At 39.5% G+C, this 17,131-nt stretch overlaps 2 protein-coding genes across 2 annotated transcripts; one reads left to right on the top strand and one right to left on the bottom strand.

The window, feature by feature from the left end:
• Positions 1–260: 260 nt before the first annotated feature.
• On the bottom strand, positions 261–15,869 carry LOC135703070 (splicing factor YJU2). Its single transcript, XM_065224181.1, has 3 exons — positions 15,763–15,869; positions 15,132–15,700; positions 261–807 (listed from the first exon to the last, which is right to left on the bottom strand). The coding sequence occupies exons 1-3, from the start codon at positions 15,784–15,786 to the stop codon at positions 276–278; spliced, it is 1,125 nt and encodes a 374-aa protein (XP_065080253.1). The 5' UTR covers positions 15,787–15,869; the 3' UTR covers positions 261–275.
• LOC135703095 (uncharacterized) lies at positions 8,350–9,510 on the top strand. Its single transcript, XM_065224203.1, has one exon. The coding sequence runs from the start codon at positions 8,350–8,352 to the stop codon at positions 9,508–9,510; it is 1,161 nt and encodes a 386-aa protein (XP_065080275.1).
• Positions 15,870–17,131: the final 1,262 nt, after the last annotated feature.

The following is a 17,131-nucleotide window of genomic DNA, read 5'->3' as shown; positions in this document are numbered from 1 at the left end:
GGTACCTACCGAACCGACGAAAAAGTATTCCATTCTTGAGCTTGAGTACTATAACCAATATAAATTTTCAAGCGTTGCTATCGCAAATTGCTGAGATTAACTTTTCCATACGATGCACGTTAGATCTTAAAACTGAAGTGATATACTTTTTTTTTTTCACCGCATAGGGAATGTGATACGAACAAAAATTTAAACGTTGCGAATTCCAACCAGTAAGTAGCTCTATAATCAAACTTCAACTTAAACGATCATAGTCTTACCTAAATCGATTGCATTCACTCATTTCCATCGGACGAATTTTCACTGTCGGAGTAAGCCCCCAGGAGACCTAAACCACTGACCACGGGACCAGCAGAAGCACTACCGCTGACGACGGCACCCGACGGTGTGGCCGCACTCGAGGAAACACAACTAGTTGCCGTCGTGGTTTTTGTCTCAACCGACTTTGACTCACCAGAAGTGGCAGTAGCAGCAACAGCAACAGCAGGGGTCGGTTGTTTCTTCTTGACTACCAAATTGCTCAGTGAACTTTTCCTCACCCCGATGCTGTAGCTGTTGTTGGTGTCCAACCTTTTCACCTTTGCTCCAATGCTAGCCGACGTCGCCAACGTCGTCGTCGTCGTCGTTGTCGTCAGAATGGAGGAGGATGAGGTCGGAGCTGTTGATTCGCTGCCGGTTGCGGCCCCTTCTTGACCCGGTTCCTGCTTGATCTCTTCGATGATTTCCTCGGTGGCAACACGTTTCAATCCGCTGCTGCTGCTGCTGCTGCCGCCACCTGCTGCTGGATTGGAACGGAATTTAACCGTTCTGCAATGAAGAGGAGAAAGTAGAGGGATAGTGAAATAAAAAAAAAATGTGGAGAATGTTAGTAATGGTAGCAATGGGCAGCAACAGCCGTGGACGGCACCCGGACAGGACAACATAAATCAACGGGATTATCTGGTGGGCTGACCCATCGGTGATTGGGGTGAGAATGTTCATGAAGGGATGGGGATGGGATTTCTGGTGCACGCGTTGCAGTTGAATTGAAATGGCTCGAAAAGTGAAGGGGTTTGCACTCATGAAACTGTAGTTTAGGCTTTATCGCAAAAACCCAATGTCTTATTTGGGATGTTTTGAACAGTTATAATGATTTATTTAACTCTGTACACTGTGCTGAAACACATCGCCACGTCATGACACATGGCAAGTATGACACAAAATATAATTTAAAACGGCATCACTGTTTTGTTTACTTCAAGCAAGGGAATTTTTTGTCAGTTTGATTTTCCAGCGAAATTGTCCTAAATCATTGACGAGACTCTCTTTGACCTTATGCCTTCATGGAGATGAACCTCCACAAAAAGTCCGCATGGCTTTTTAGAGATGTTCATAGTTTCAGGGTAATCCAAATGAATTGGTCAGAGTCACCACGCCCCGCAAAATAGGCCAGAATACGTATTAACTCGATTGTCATAGGATCCGGACCGAGAGTCAATTGTATGGGTATTAGCATTGCAGCGCTAATATGGGTGTCAACAACAGCCCGGTGGCGAAGAATCCTATCATTCTTTAGATGTATCTGCAATCGCAGCTGTTTCTCCCGCAGAACCACTCGATATGATTGATGACTCCAATCAGTCAGCCGAAAGCTCATTCTATGGACTGGACTCGGATTCAATTGAATGTGGAGGCCGGTGGAGTCAGTGGATCCCGTATTACCAGTTTGCCGCTTCTCTACGCTCTTTCGCAACTGTTTGTATCACCGACGGCAATAGCAATATTAAGGAAGATGCTGCCAACAGAATTGTGAAGGCAACCACACCGGAGGTAACGAAGCCAATCTGAATCGCGGTATTATCAACCGGTGGAAACTAACGATTTTAAATTATCTCACTACTTGGCCAGCCTATTGGTCCCAAGCAAATCGACTAACGTACCCCATTCTAGGCGAAATTCTGTTTGTTATAATTCGCTATCAAAGTTTGACAGATAAAATGAGGGTTTCGTGGATTTTCCTATGTTTCGAGGGGTGCATCGGTTAGCTTGGAACCGAAGAGAGTACCAGAGCTGAGCAGGGCTGGTAGCAATCACTGCTGTCAGAAATAGTGACTTTAGTGACCATGTTGAACAAATAAGTGACCAAATAGTGACTTATAGTTGTAAAAATAGTGACTAAAAAGTGACCTAAGAGATGGCGTATCAAATAAATGTTTGATGTTTTAGCCTTATTCAATTATCACCTCATAAATAGTTATGTACGATATGAAGCTTTAAAGCGAAAGATTCAATAGAAAGTTGATAAAGGGTGATCGGTCAAAATTTGGTCAAGGGAAAACGCGTGTAAATCGGTGAAATCGTTTATTTAAAAAATCAAATTAAATTTCTTTTTCAAGTTCAATTAGTATAAAATTCAGGAAAAATATTCAGTTAGGCTTCCGCTTTTCCAAATCCGAATTTCCGGGCCTTACGCTTGATCCCTGCCATCAGATTTTGTACAGCCACCTTGTCCACCTTCTTCGCCGCAGAAAGCCAGTTTGCCTTGAACTGCTGCTCGCCCTTAGCAGTTTTTTGGTCTTCTTTAGGTTCCGCTTGACAATAGCCCAGTATTTCTCAATTGGGCGGAGCTCTGGCGTGTTGGGAGGGTTCTTGTCCTTGGGAACCACCTGCACGTTGTTGGCGGCGTACAACTCCATGACCTTTTTACCGTAATGGCAAGATGCCAAATCCGGCCAAAACAGTACGGAACAACCGTGTTTCTTCAGGAAAGGCAGCAGACGTTTATTCAAACACTCTTTCACGTAAATTTCTTGGTTGACAGTCCCGGAAGCTATGAAAATGCTGCTTTTCAAGCCACAGGTACAGATGGCTTGCCAAACCAGATATTTCTTTGCGAACTTTGACAGTTTCATGTGCTTGAAAACATCTGCTACCTTTCCCCTTCCTTTTGCCGTATAAAACTCCTGTCCCGGAAGCTGCTTGTAGTCGGCTTTGACGTAGGTTTCGTCGTCCATTACCACGCAGTCAAACTTCGTCAGCATCGTCGTGTACAGCCTCCGGGATCGCGCTTTGGCCGTCGTATTTTGTTTTTCATCGCGATTTGGAGTCACTACCTTCTTGTAAGTCGATAGTCCGGCTCGTTTTTTGGCTCGATGCACGGTTGTAGACGATACACCCAGCTTATTTGCGGCATCTCGGAGAGAGAGGTTAGGGTTTCGCTTGAAACTACCGGCAACTCTTTTTGTCGTCTCAGCGGCTTCCGGTTTTCGATTTCCCCCCGATCCAGACTTCCTGGCTGTCGACAAACGTTCCCCAAACACTTTAATTACATTTGTAACGGTTGATTTGGCAACTTTTAGCGATTGCCAACTTTGCGTGCGAGTAGCTCGGATTTTCGCGATGCGCGAGCAAAATTTTGATACGCTGCTCTTCTTGCTTGGACGGCATTTTGACAACTGAAGAGTGAATTCCAAAATCAAAATAGGAGCAACATTCTACACACACACACCTTCAAAATGAGGGGTGTTCAGGTTTTTTAAATGCAAAATTGAAAGAAATACGTCAAGTTGATATTGACCAAATTTTGACCGTATCACCCTTTAATTGGAATTTCTGTGAAGGAACTTATAGTGCGGTTCGATAGGTTCGAATTTAGCTAAAATAATTCAATAAATTCATTCTGTGTAGCAATGTAGTTCGCATTTATATTTTTATACATCCAGAAACTCAGTGAAAACGTAATTTATATCAATATAATAGAATACATTCCTGTGTGTTTTTCTACAACATCAGAATACAGTGCCTTCCCATTTTTGGCAACATATAATTTTTGTCTATTATGCAATCTATAAATTCATAGAATACTCTATTCGGTTTATGATGTTACTCAACCATTCTTTAGGAATTAGACGCTGGATATTTCATGAAATATTATACAGAAAACATGGGCGAAAAATTGAGGCAATAAACAGATGGTGACGGCACTGTATTTAGTTGCTGGCCATGGCATGATTTTCAATGTTAACAAGCTCCACGAAGCTGGCCAGAGCTGACCTAATCTGGCCTGAAATGAGCAGCTACATAATATACCACAATCAACAGCGTCTAATTTGTGTGAAATATGGAATCTTGTGGATCATTACAACAAAACCTAACGATTATATCATTCCTGTTTATCGTTTTAAACTCGTGTTGAAAACCAAATCAAGACCAACAATTGAAATGGCCTTAACTCCATTTTGTAAAATAAACCTTGTAAAGCCATTTTCTCGCGAACCGAAGTCCACAAAAGCAAACCAACATAATGAACAGGTAGGAGAAATTCTCCTCTACCCGATTGTGGTTTAGGTTTCGGTTCGCGAGAAAATGGCCTTACAAGGTTTGTTTACAAAATGGAGTTAAGGCTATTTCAATTGTTGGTCTTGAAATATGCTGTCAGACGATATTTTCTTTGATTAGAAAATCGAGACTACTTTGTTAATTTTTGAGTAAATGTGAGTAACTCAAATTTACTTGCTGCAAATATATTTACTCTGAGTATAGCTGTCTTGCCCTCAGGTCCCATAAACTACGCAAATCGTTTTATAGAGAATTTAGAACCACCTTCCCCCGTGAAGACATTCATTCATGCTTATTTTAAATGCCTAATAATGACAATTACCAAATATTTGGAATCTCAGAACCAAAAAATAGTAGACAACGCATTTGCCCCAGTATCCAAACGTTTTTTTGAAACATCTGAAGCCGTCCTCACGGTGAGCAAGGACACGAACACACGGAGAATTTATAATGCCTAGATTTGTGTCTCACCTCGTTCGACAGATCTGACCGATAGTTCGAATTAGAGAGGGTCTAGTATAAGAGAGTAGCGGATTGGAAACAAACTGCCTTTTTTTTTGGTTTCTAGCAACACTGCCAATGCAATCAAGATAGGCGCTGCTCGATTGGCTCTGGCTTTGACAGCAGCGTTGCCATATTGTTTTCTAACTTATCAGTATCAAAAGTTTAAAAAAAAAATCGGTATTTATCGGTATTTACTAGAAATACTCAGATGGAGAATGTTTTTAGCCAATCGAACATTCCCATTCGATTTTGTCCGAATATTTATTATTCTTATTACATTAAATTTAAGAGTATTGCAATCGAACAGAAATTCAATCACCTTTATGTTTCGTGTGCTTCTCAAATTCAACTAGTTTTCGAAATCAAAAACAATATTCTAACTCTATTGATTAATTGATCTTCGTTGGTTAAATAATGGCACCAAGAAATGTGCAAAATATTGCGATGCAATCAACTATTATTTTGCACGTAAACTGAATCAACAATAAAAGTCATGTGAAATGCTGGCTTCTAGCGAAGACAACAAATCAAGAAGGCTGGCAACTCTTCCATTTTCTCATACAAACGCTATGAGACAGGTACAATCGCGTCATCTACCGCTCAAAGGTAAATGCTTCGAACGAATTTGATAGCAAAGATTACAACCTCAGAAGAAGGGTTTGTGTATTTGCTCATTTTTCTATGCGTTGCTTCCACCTTCACTCAAGTGCAGCGCTACAGTTATCTGTCGCTTGGATTCTGGCAAAGTTGCCAGTCTTCTTGATTTGTTGTCTTCGCTTCTAGCAAGGGTTGCAAGATAATTTAGGTACAAATCCCTGCTGCCCAATTGTATTTTGTTTTCTCCGCCTATCTCTCCCTCTGAGTATTTCTAGTATATATTAATTAATTTTATATTTTTGCCGTTTTTGAATACGAAAATTAAAACTTGTGGGCTAAGTACGGAAAAATTACTTTCCAGGAGAAGTCGGAAACAATTTCCGCGGAATATTTGAATTAGCTTGTGCAGGAAGTCGAAAAAACTTGCAGAGACATAATTAAGAAGCTCTTCTGGAGGAAATTTGATCAAAGTTCTAAGAAATGTCCAAAACAAATATTGAGAAACTTCGTGCAAAAATTTGAACAAACTTTTGGGAAAACATCGGTTGACACATTCAGAGGAATCCAGAAAAGAATCGGAAACAATAAAGAAGCTCCAATAAAGATTCATACATCGTAAAAAATACAGAATTCCTGGAGTAGCCAATTCCAGGGAAAGCCAGAAGAAGCTCAGATAAACCTTCCAATAGAAGTCGAAAAAAAACCTACGGAGAATATAGTCTGGAGAAAGAAGACGAAAAAAAACTTCTGGGAGAATTCTCTAGACACATTCGGTTGAAGTTTAACTAAACTTCCTGGAGAATATGGGGGAAACTTTCTAGAGGCGCTGGAAGAAACTTCCTGAGGTAGATTGGAAAAAAAAATCTGGAGATATTTGGAAGGCATATGGAACAGTCGAAAGAAACTTCAAGGAGTAGATGGGGAAAAATCCGGAAGAAAGAGATCTCTTGGGGATGTTAGAACAACATTCCTGAAGTTCTTTATCCAGCAGTTTTCCTAATATTCATAAAACATCTCTGAAGACCTCGCAATATCCCCGAAACATTTCGGAAATACACTTCGCAATGAAAGTTCCTGCAATTTTCCTGAAGTTCTCTGATCATCCTTGAAGTACTGGGAAACTACCGGAAAATCATCGTTGAAGGTTTCTAGACTTTCTTGAAGATTTCAGGACTTCTAAGGTGCTCTCAGAATTTTGTTGAAATTCATGGAACATCAGCGAAGCCAGAAGAAGCTTCCAAAGGGAGTCGAAATAAATTTTCGGTGGGAATCGGAAAATAACCTCCGGGCAAGGTGGAAGGAACTTAAAACTTCAGGAAGTGAAAAAAATTGACCTATTTGTTCACTGAATAAAAGTATTTCCCGATTCCCAGGAAATACCGAGATGAGCCATCAGCTGTTTCTCGAATCCTGGTTTGCCAAAAACAGCGAGGAAATGGAAACATTAATCGAAAGAGTATCAAGCATAAGGGCCCATGCATTAATTATGTCACGCTAAATCGAGGAGAAGCCGGCGCCGGTGGTGTAGTGGTAAACGTGACTGATTTCTAACACCCCAATGGGTCTGGGTTCAATCCCAGCCGAGGTCGGTGGGATTTTTCTGAGGCATAAAAATCTCTGGTCACGTCTTCCTTCGGAAGAGAAGTAAAGCCGTTGGTCCCGGCCCATGTGTGTTGTTGTGAATGGGTGGGATATCCTACGCAGGTGTGGAAGCTGCCTTCCTGCACATTCGGTTGCCGTCAATGGATGGCAATCGATCTCCGTCGGTGATTGGCACTAGATTGCGGAACAGAGACCGACGTTAAATAAAGGAAAAAGAAGATAAATCGAGGAGAAATTTACCCCCCCCCTCCTCCTATCGTGACGTTTTTTCTATTCCTAATGCATTGCTTGTCACAAAATCTTAGACCCCCCCACTCCCCTACAGCGTGACATTTTTATGGATGAATATTTTTTTGATCAGGCTCAATTTAGGTGTTATTCTAGATTCTAAATTGACAATTGTGGACCATTATAACACAATAATACATAGAGCAGGCAATATACTTAATTTTATAAAACGTTTCGGTCTCCACTTTAAAGATCCTTATACAATTAAATCACTTTACGTTGCTTATGTGAGGTCAATTTTAGAATATTGTAACGTAGTTTGGTCACCCTATATGAAAAAGCATGAAGAACGAATAGAGTCAATCCAAAAGCAATTTTTTTTATATGCACTACGTAAGTTAGGTTGGACGGCTTTTCCTCTCCCCTCATATGAAGCACGTTGTTTGCTGATCAGCATTCAAACATTGAAAGAACGTCGGGATTACGCAAAGATTACTTTATTAAACAATATCATTTCGCAACGCATTGACTCAGCTGATCTATTGTCAAGGTTAAATTTGTATGCATCTTCCCGACAATACGCAATCGACAGTTGTTCGCAGTAGATCGCCATCGGACCAATTACGCTAAATTTGGACCGGTAAATCAGATGATGACTGTTTATAATCATCATTGTGAAATGATTGACCTAAATATGCCCTCAACAAAATTAAAAATATATTTCAGAACCCTGCGAAGTCATAGAACATAAGTCCTAATGTTAATATTGCGAAATTTTTCTTCATTTAGACTCGACCGATATCAATTTCGTCGTTACGATATTTCGCTATCGATTTCGCTCTCACTTCTTTCACCTTTCTACGTACATCTTGAACATTGTTGACAGAATGGAAATCGAGTGAAAAAAAAATGAAAAAAAAGTTTGTTGTTGTTTGTTTTTCGTGAAATTTTGAAGCCGCTCGAAAAGTTAGCTTTTAAGTGATTTATTTTAAACTATTTTAACTGTTTTACAACAAAATTGGTAAGATTGGTGATTTGCAAACTAAAATTCAACCGATGTAATAATATCATCTTTGTAGGAACCTTCTGCAAAAGGAACGAATGGCTTCCAGAAGGGCATCCCGTAACGATGATGGTGAGGATGTAGACAAGGAGGATGGCAATGAGAACGAAGACCCGATGGCGGATCAACTCGATGACCCGTTATTCGAAGACGTTCAGGTTCTCGACTATGACTGGAGCGACCCCGACAGTAATCCAAGCCATGAACAGCCTGATGCACCTGAGCACGTAACTCAGCCGAAAGGAAACAAATCTCCAGCGTTGTTCAACTGTCGACTGCTGGTGTTTCTGCGTGAATTTAAAGGTCAGTCCTCCGGAGCTCATATTGCGCACTGGAATGTAGATGGAAAGTCGCTCAATGACTTTAAGACGAAATTATGGGAGCTATGCAGACCACATCTACTTCGAGAAGTAATTTTTAATCAGCAAGACGATGGAAGCACGGTGCCAGCATGGATGGATAAGGATTCTCCGGAAGAAGAAGATTTGGTGAGGTTTGCCATTTTTTACGAGAAGCAAAATCGTAAGTACACTTCGCTGGACAAACTGACCACCACGTTGCTTCAGAACTGGAAAGGAAAAGAAATTCAGCTGCTGTTGCATGTTTATTCACTGTCCGTAAGTTCCCGTAAGATTTTCAATTCAGTGAAGCAACATTTGATTGACCCATCTGAGCGCGATAAGGCAGGAGCAGCCTCAACCCAAGTGGTCGTCGATTTATCTAAGGATTTGCGTCAACGACATGGTCATCTTTGGGATGGACACGAAATGGCATGGACAATGTGGGCATCAGCCATACTTGCTTCGCCAGCTCATACGCGTGAGAACATGATTAATTCAGTTCCTCCAAAGCATCTGCAACATCTTTTCAGAACACAGGACGGTCCGAAAATTGAAAGTGTGAAGCGTGGGTTGGCTGTAGCTCACAATGTAAATGCGTCGTTTTGTGAAGAGATCACAGCGCTGAAGGAAGCGTTTTCCTCACTTGAGGTGGTAGCCAAGAATATGCAGCTACAACTTTCATTCGTGAAGCATCGCATCGAAGCATTGGAGCAGCGTGGACGCATGAGTGATTCATTCATAAGTGCGATGGAAACTTCAATGGAAGTTTCCGAAGGAGAGTTCAGTCGACATATTGCTGGACAGGTAGTTGACATGGAGGATGTAGACCACGAAGAAGCCAACTTGCAAATGAGTTGAGATAACTTGTTTTAATGAATAAAGACAAATACATTGTTTTACTAAATTTTTCTTTTTTATTGGTTTTCAAATACGAAAGATCAAAGAAATTAGAACTTTTCTGCATTGATTATGTTTCATTCGTCTGTTTCAATATTCTTGAAATCAGACACATCTGCAACCGAAGGATCAAATTTTCCTCCTCTCAGGTAACCACACTTCCTGAATAAGTTAGACATGTTATAATTTCTAAAGGTAGCCATCACTTCAGCTACTACTGGTTTAATTCCTTTCTTTACACATTCCTGATAGATAGCTTGAGTTTGTCGCTTGCATAATCCGAAAACGACTTCAATAGGGTTATAGAAGGGGCAATACGCAGGTAGAAAGATAGGGAATATTCCAATTGATCGAAGATATTCTACACACTTAAAAATAACTAATTTTACACGAGACGTAATCCATCTTTGACGTAAATTATGGAACGTAAACAAACATGTCATGTAAAATTAAGTGTTCTCAAACCGAAACATACGCAACTCGACGAAAAGTACGATTGATTGAATTTATTTTCTCGTTTCTTTCAACTGACTCTTATGTCATTTGGGCCGCTTGCATGTGTCGGTCTCAGGGCACGGAAATTTACATGACTTTTTGGTAGTGTGTATGATTTTCGCACTGCAGTGAATTTTCGCTCCATCCAATATCCATATGGAATGTCTACCCGGATAGCACTGAACATGGCCCGTTTCCAGAGCAAATCGTCGGCAGCATTCAAAAAAGTTTAGTCGGTTGAATGTTTCGTTGGTAGAGAAGGCTTCAAGCATTCCGTTTTGCCCAATGAAACAAAGCAAGGATTCCCTAGGCTTCCGCACAAATTCTCCTCGAAACACTAAGCGGTGGCCTCGAACTCCGTAGCCCCTGGAGCGTAACATGGATCTGTTATCGAAACTAACCTCGTCTAAAAAGACGAGGTTGTGGTAGTCCCACTGAATGCACGAAATTTCGTTGAAAAAACGGATTACATCACTTTCCTTGATTCGAATTGCACGACGTTCCAAACATTTCCAGGTCAAACCAGCGTTATGTATGATGCGCCAAATGGATGAAATAGATATTGTCGTCTTGAACTCCTGCTGGAACCGCTTTCTAGATTCATGTAGATAAAGCGTAGGATTTTGTAGATACAGGTTTATCAACCATTGTCGTTTTTCGGGAGAGAATTTCACAGCATCCCTTTCGTAACTTCGGCGAGAATAGAATCCGTCCTCCTCGTATCGCATGATCCAATTTGTGATTGTGGACTTGTGTTTGTGATAAATTGTTGCTAGCCTCGATTTGGACAATCCAAGGAAATAATATCCATATAAAACATGATATATGGTATTCACTGAGGCTCTCTGATCTTTCACAACGGAAATAATAGATGCCATTTTACGCAATAGTATTTATGAAATAGTTACGTTTTTAGTTGAACATCGATGTTAACTGACGTTTCTTTTATTTACAAAATTTTAATGATCAAGACACATGACGTAAATAGGGAAAGGTGGTAGCTTTTGACATTTGAACCATCTACGAGCTGCCTCAATTTCGTCTCTATAGTCTAAATATTCGTGAAAGACACAATATGTAGTCTACGATTTGATTGATTGACGAATAAATAAATAAATAAATAAACAAAGAACTTGAGATATTCAAAAAGATTAGTATCTTACAATAGTTTCCTCTAACAGTTCAGCGTGGGCAGACAATCATCATTTTGAATATTTAAAAAAATCGGTAATAATCGGTATAAAATCTCATAAATCGGTATTCTGAGAATCCTTATATGTATACCGGTATAAAGTTCGATAGTCGGTATAAATACCGATAAATCCGTATATCTGGCAACGCTGTTTGACAGTTCGTTTGGCTCAAAACGAGCCAGTCTACTCCTCTCTTATACTAGACCCTCTCTAGTTCGAATCACTCGTTTGACAAATGAAATGTTTCTGTGCCATGTCGGGGTACTATGATTGAAATCGTTACTGCAACTTGCATGCAAGTTTATCTCCGATAAATTCCGCTAAATGTGAATCTACAAGAACTGAATTAACGACTAAACTATACGTTTTCCAGCCAAGGTATATAAGCACGAAAGTTGTAGTTCATAGGTAACCCCTAGTGATCAAAGTTTTGCAGTATAAAATGATTGCGCACAGGTTTTCCACGAAATTAAAGTATGCGGACTTGAAATTAAACAAAAATGGCTAAGACTTCATTCTTTTAATTCTGAGATTTTTGCACTTTGAAAAGTTTCTAGATCTTGGACTTGGAGTTCGAAACTTTAAGGTTCCGATATTTTATGAGATCTTAGACTTCAGTAAACTTGTACCTTCAAATTGTATTACTTCAATTTCATCCAATAAATTCACAAGAGAAGATGACGAAGGTATAAGAAGCCTTGATAATTTCAAATAATATTGATAGATAAACAACAAAGATACAACATAATACTATAAACATAGATAAACAGGTTATCTTTGACATAAAATTATGTTAACTGCCATAATACCAAATCTACAAAATACGTGTTGATGCTGTAACACAGTACGCCCATAGAGGTACGCCTGTCCCGTTGCCGTGAAGCGAGGTTGATCGTAACATCGGCACGCTAATTCAAGACCAACAATTGAAATGGCCTTAACTCCATTTTGTAAACAAACCTTGTAAAGCCATTTTCTCGCGAACCGAAACCACAATCGGGTAGAGAAGAATTTCTCCTACCTGTTAATTATGTTGGTTTGCCTTTTCGAACTTCGGTTCGCGAGAAAATGGCCTTACAAGGTTTGTTTACAAAACGGAGTTAAGGCCATTTCAATTGTTGGTCTTGAATTATTATACTTCAAACTACTAATACTTCAAAAAAATTTCAAATCATAGAAGGCCGCATCAGATCGATTCGTCATTTGGCTTGAAACTGCTCTAATTTCTAAATTCCATCAACCTGCCCATTAATTCAATCCTCTATCGGGTGTACTTGTGGGTTGAAAGTAACCATTCTATTTCCAACCAATCGAGCATCACAGCAAAGTCAACTTCCGTTCCATTACTTCTAAATCTAAAGAGACCGTCAGCAGCTGCAGGTAGAAGGATTACCGCCGCCTAACCCTTCCGCAACCCTATCGTTTATTCCGAGAGAGAGAGATAGAGACATGATTGCATAATAAATTAGAACCAAATGAACTGGATCATGTTTGCAATCACAAACAGGAATATTGATTGAATTCATTTGAATACCATCGATGGATGGAAGGAAATACTATTATAATTGGTTATGGCATGTCTTATCCCATTATTGTGTGGACCGAAAGCAGTCTGCATGAGTGGATATGACAAGTGCAGTTGTTTACTTGGGGTCAGTAAATATGTTAACTGCATTCCTGTTTGGATTTCTTTTACTTCAAAAGATTCTATCCTAGGCAATCTGATTAGTATGCTTTTTATGTGGGTCAGCTGGAGTGAGAAAGCAAATAATTGCGGTTATACCTATGACGGACATGATTTTACTAACGTGGGGTAGATCACCAACCCTAGTCCTGACAATGTCAAACTATGAGAACAGGATTTTTCAGTAATCAAAGGAACACATCTTAGTCCTTGTTACTTTTTATGCCACCGAGGATGTGAAGTAGTTAAGACTAGGGTTCTGATGCATAATCATTGTCGGTGTCAGAAAAATCAACCTAAAACTGTTAAAAACAATCAGTCCCCTAACATCTTGACAGCTCGCATACATGTGAAGTGTAGCTGAAAATTCACAATGTACAGTTTGAAATGATGGATACATGATTGTTACTTCGGTCATTCGGACTGCCTAACATGATTGGTGCTCATTTTCTAAAGGCGGGGCCAATCCAAAGTTAGGTATTCTACTCTGAAATCTGTGAAAGGGAATCTAGTATAATGTAGACAAAACGTCCAATGTAACACTCATTGATTATGTCATAGAGAAAAATCGTCCAATGTAACATGTCCGATGTACAACTTGACTAGTCAAAACGTCCTATGTGGTTGATTCTATATTGTAGCATGAAATTCAGAGTAAAATTGTGATTTTACCGTTTCTACTGAATTTTCAACTTTATTATTCACTGACTACATTAAAAATAGTATTGCAAAATGTATTGTTTCTAAACAGTTAAAATAATAACCTGTCGAACTTCAACTTCGATTTTTTTTAAATGGTGGATATGTTACATTGGTCTATTTGAAAAGGGTCGCGATATTTTTGGGCAATCTGACACTTTTGGGTAATTTGACAGCTGTAAAACTTACGGAGGTATGGCAGAATAAAACAGCTTACTCATTCAGTCATCCTCAAACACTATATTTATCACATTGATGTAAGCTCCGCCAAAATTCACGATTGTCACCTTCGTGGCATATTGGCAACAAAATCATTGCTCAGTAATTTATCGATCAATTTTAAATCTATTAATACCGAATAAATATTTAAAGTATGTGGTTTCAAATGGCACCAATAGATTTAAAATTTGTCAATAAATGGCTGAGCCATGATTTTTCAAACATTGCAAGTTTGCCGTTGACAACATTGAAGTGAATTTCAAGAGAATTTCTAAAGAGTGCTCCAAAGCAATTCTTAAGAGTTTACCAAGAGAATTCTAAGGTATATCCAATCAGAACTTTTATAGATAATTGAGAATTATGAATTTTTGTGAGAATTCAGAAAAAAATATCAACATAGTTGTAGAATGAATTCCAGGAGTTGCAGCAGTTCTAAGTAAAATTTTCATCGATTTTCCAGGAAAACTTTTTCGATCAGTATCGAAAAGGAAAATCGAGAGAGATTTCATTCAGTCTATTAGTGGACTCCTTGGCAGTGTAAAGTTTTCATCGATTTTCTTCATATTCCAGCAGATTTTGGAAGAAAAACGAGAAAAAATTCATTAATCTCTTTTACAATTTCAAGGGAAAAAAAAACAGTCAAATTTGAGTCGATCTCATCGGCCGTGCACGCTAATCGCTAGCAGTACGCAGCCAAAGGCGAAGTATGTGATTGGTTTTTGAGAACTATTCATCATTCAGCCTCTGAATTATTCGAGCGGTTCGCTGCGGTCCTGCTTTATCGACAATCGTCATATTTATAGAAGTTCAAGGAAGGTATGCAAAACGTTGAATGAGATCAACCCAAAATTTAGGTCAGTTTACTCATAATCGGAAGAAGTTCAGGCGCTAAGTGATGAATAAATTTGCTTCATGTGGAAACCTCACAAATCTATTTAATTCCACTACATGAGGTAAATTCAAGCTGAAAATTGCATTAGGCCCTAGGTAACATTGATCGATTCTCTTCGTCGACTTTCTCTTTCGTTAATAACTTGAGCACTTGTTTCGTTGCTAGATAATAGCTTTTTCATCGATTTGTGTGCCGAAAAAACCTGGGAATGTCTTTACATGGCCGTGGGAATACAAAGAGAAAGTCAACGATCAATGTTACCTAGGACCTTATGCTATGTTCAGATTGAATTTACTCATCGCTCAGTTCCTGCACTTTTTATCATTTATGAGCAAACTGAACTCAAATTTGAGTTGATCTCATTGGCCGTGAACTACAATCCGAGCCTTCGTATACTCACTTGATATACTCCTCGTCCATCCGCTCCAGCCGTTCCTCGCGGGCCCGAATCGACTCGGTCGGATCGTACTGCTGCAGCATCCGGTCGTAGTCCACATCCTGCTGCCGTCGGTTCAGATCCCTCAGCTCCTCCAGCGATTCCAGCAGCTCAATTTCGTTCCTCGATTGCTGCGTACGGTTCTCCAGCAGCTTCATCGGATTCGTTGCCTCCTCCTCGCGAGCTTCCTCTTCCTCCCGCCGGGCCTGCTCTTCGGCCAACTTTAACGCCATGAAGTTCCTCGTGGCACCAGCTTCGATTTCGTAGTCGGTATTGCGCGGATCGGTCTTGAAGGAAATCTCCTGCAGGCAGCGGGTGCACTTGATGTAGAACCGATAGATCCGAATGCCGAGGTAGTCCTCGTTTTCCACGTCCTCCTTGCGGGCGTTGAACTTCTTGCCCTTGTAGATGTACTCGCCGCACGTCACGCAGCGCATATTGAACGGAGCCATCAGCCGGACCGTGTACTGCCGGTTCTTCGGGAGCTTGACCCGGGGGATTTTCGACGGGTCGAAATCCGGAGGATAGTATTTCTGCAGAAAGAAGTGTGATTGTATTTGATGGTTGTAGGTGCCATATTTTTTTGCAAACCTACGTTCAAAACTTTACGTTCCGACATACTGGGTGTTTTTCTATTTAATGTTAACTTTAATTTGGTAATAAACTATACAATTCACACAAAAAAAAACTATCCGATGATCCGATGTATTAAAAATGCAAAAGAATTGAGACGACCGTAAGTCGATTCGAAAACAGGTAAACGCAAACAAAAACAATCGTCTTTTTTGACTGACATTTGAGAAAATGGTAGTAGATTGTAATTGCTGATGATAACGCTGAAGTAATAGATTTCGACTGCAAGCCACGATGGCTGCGTTCGTGAGCAATTTGAAAACCAGCGTTGCCAAATTTATCGGTATTTGTACCGATTTTCAAAATTGATACCGATATACAGATAAAGTTCCGATTTTTGAGATTGTATACCGATTTATACCGATTGTTTCAATCAAAATTATATCAAAATGATAATGGCCTGCCCCCGCTCAAATATCAGACAAAACTATAGTGAGAGACTTTTATCAATTATCTAATTAATCTTAAATATCTAAAACTCTATCTTAAATGTATGTGCTTTCTTTTTATACATTTCTTATACTTTATATTCTTTCGGCTAGTATTTCTATAGAGGTACCAGAGCTGAACCAAATATTTGAGCATGTTTGTATTGCCAACAACCGTTAAAAAACTTGTGGAATTTGTTCTAAAACAACAGATGTTTTTGATAATATCGACATCCACAGTTCGGAATTTATTTGTAAACAATTTATGCGAATCATAGAATTTGCCGATATTGATATTAACGCTTTGCAGGAAGTTGAGACTTTACCTTCTACTGATGTCAGAAACGAAAATTATGTCAAACCTGATAATGTAAATACGAGAGTTTTTCACTACCTATCACTTAAAAAAAAACTAGGTATAATAGATACGTATTTCGTTTACTACTTGAGAACTTCTTCAGTGTCTAGTCATAGACTTTGCAAGTAGTAAACGAAATACGTATCTGTTATAGTTTTTTTTTTAAGTGATAGTGAAAGCACAAACGAAGTGACAGACGGAGCGGCTTGAAAACTTTGGTGACTAACCTGCTATTGCAATTTTTCAGTGTACCACATGGCAACACCACTACTACTGGATTGTACCTCTATTACCACGTTCAGACTACAGAGTTATAACATAGAGGTAACTCTAAGACCACTGGGTCCCGAAGAAAATCATTATTATTTTTGGCTCACTCAGTACCAGAACAACGGTCCCAAGCAGTCCCAAGCTATTTCACTCACCCCTGCATGTTCTGCATGAATCCACACACCCCTGATGTTATCTGTCAAACTTTCATAGCGAATCAAAACAAACATAGTGTAGTAATAGAATTTCAACTAGAATAGGGTACGTTAATCGTT

Source organism: Ochlerotatus camptorhynchus, unplaced genomic scaffold (assembly GCF_037179485.1).
Source record: "Ochlerotatus camptorhynchus isolate MF236.1 unplaced genomic scaffold, CSIRO-AGI_Acam_v1.1 ptg000209l, whole genome shotgun sequence".
In the NCBI taxonomy this organism is placed as follows: Eukaryota; Metazoa; Arthropoda; class Insecta; order Diptera; family Culicidae; genus Ochlerotatus; species Ochlerotatus camptorhynchus.
The sequence above is the reverse complement of the archived record's forward strand: the minus strand, read 5'-3'. Positions and strand labels throughout refer to the sequence as shown.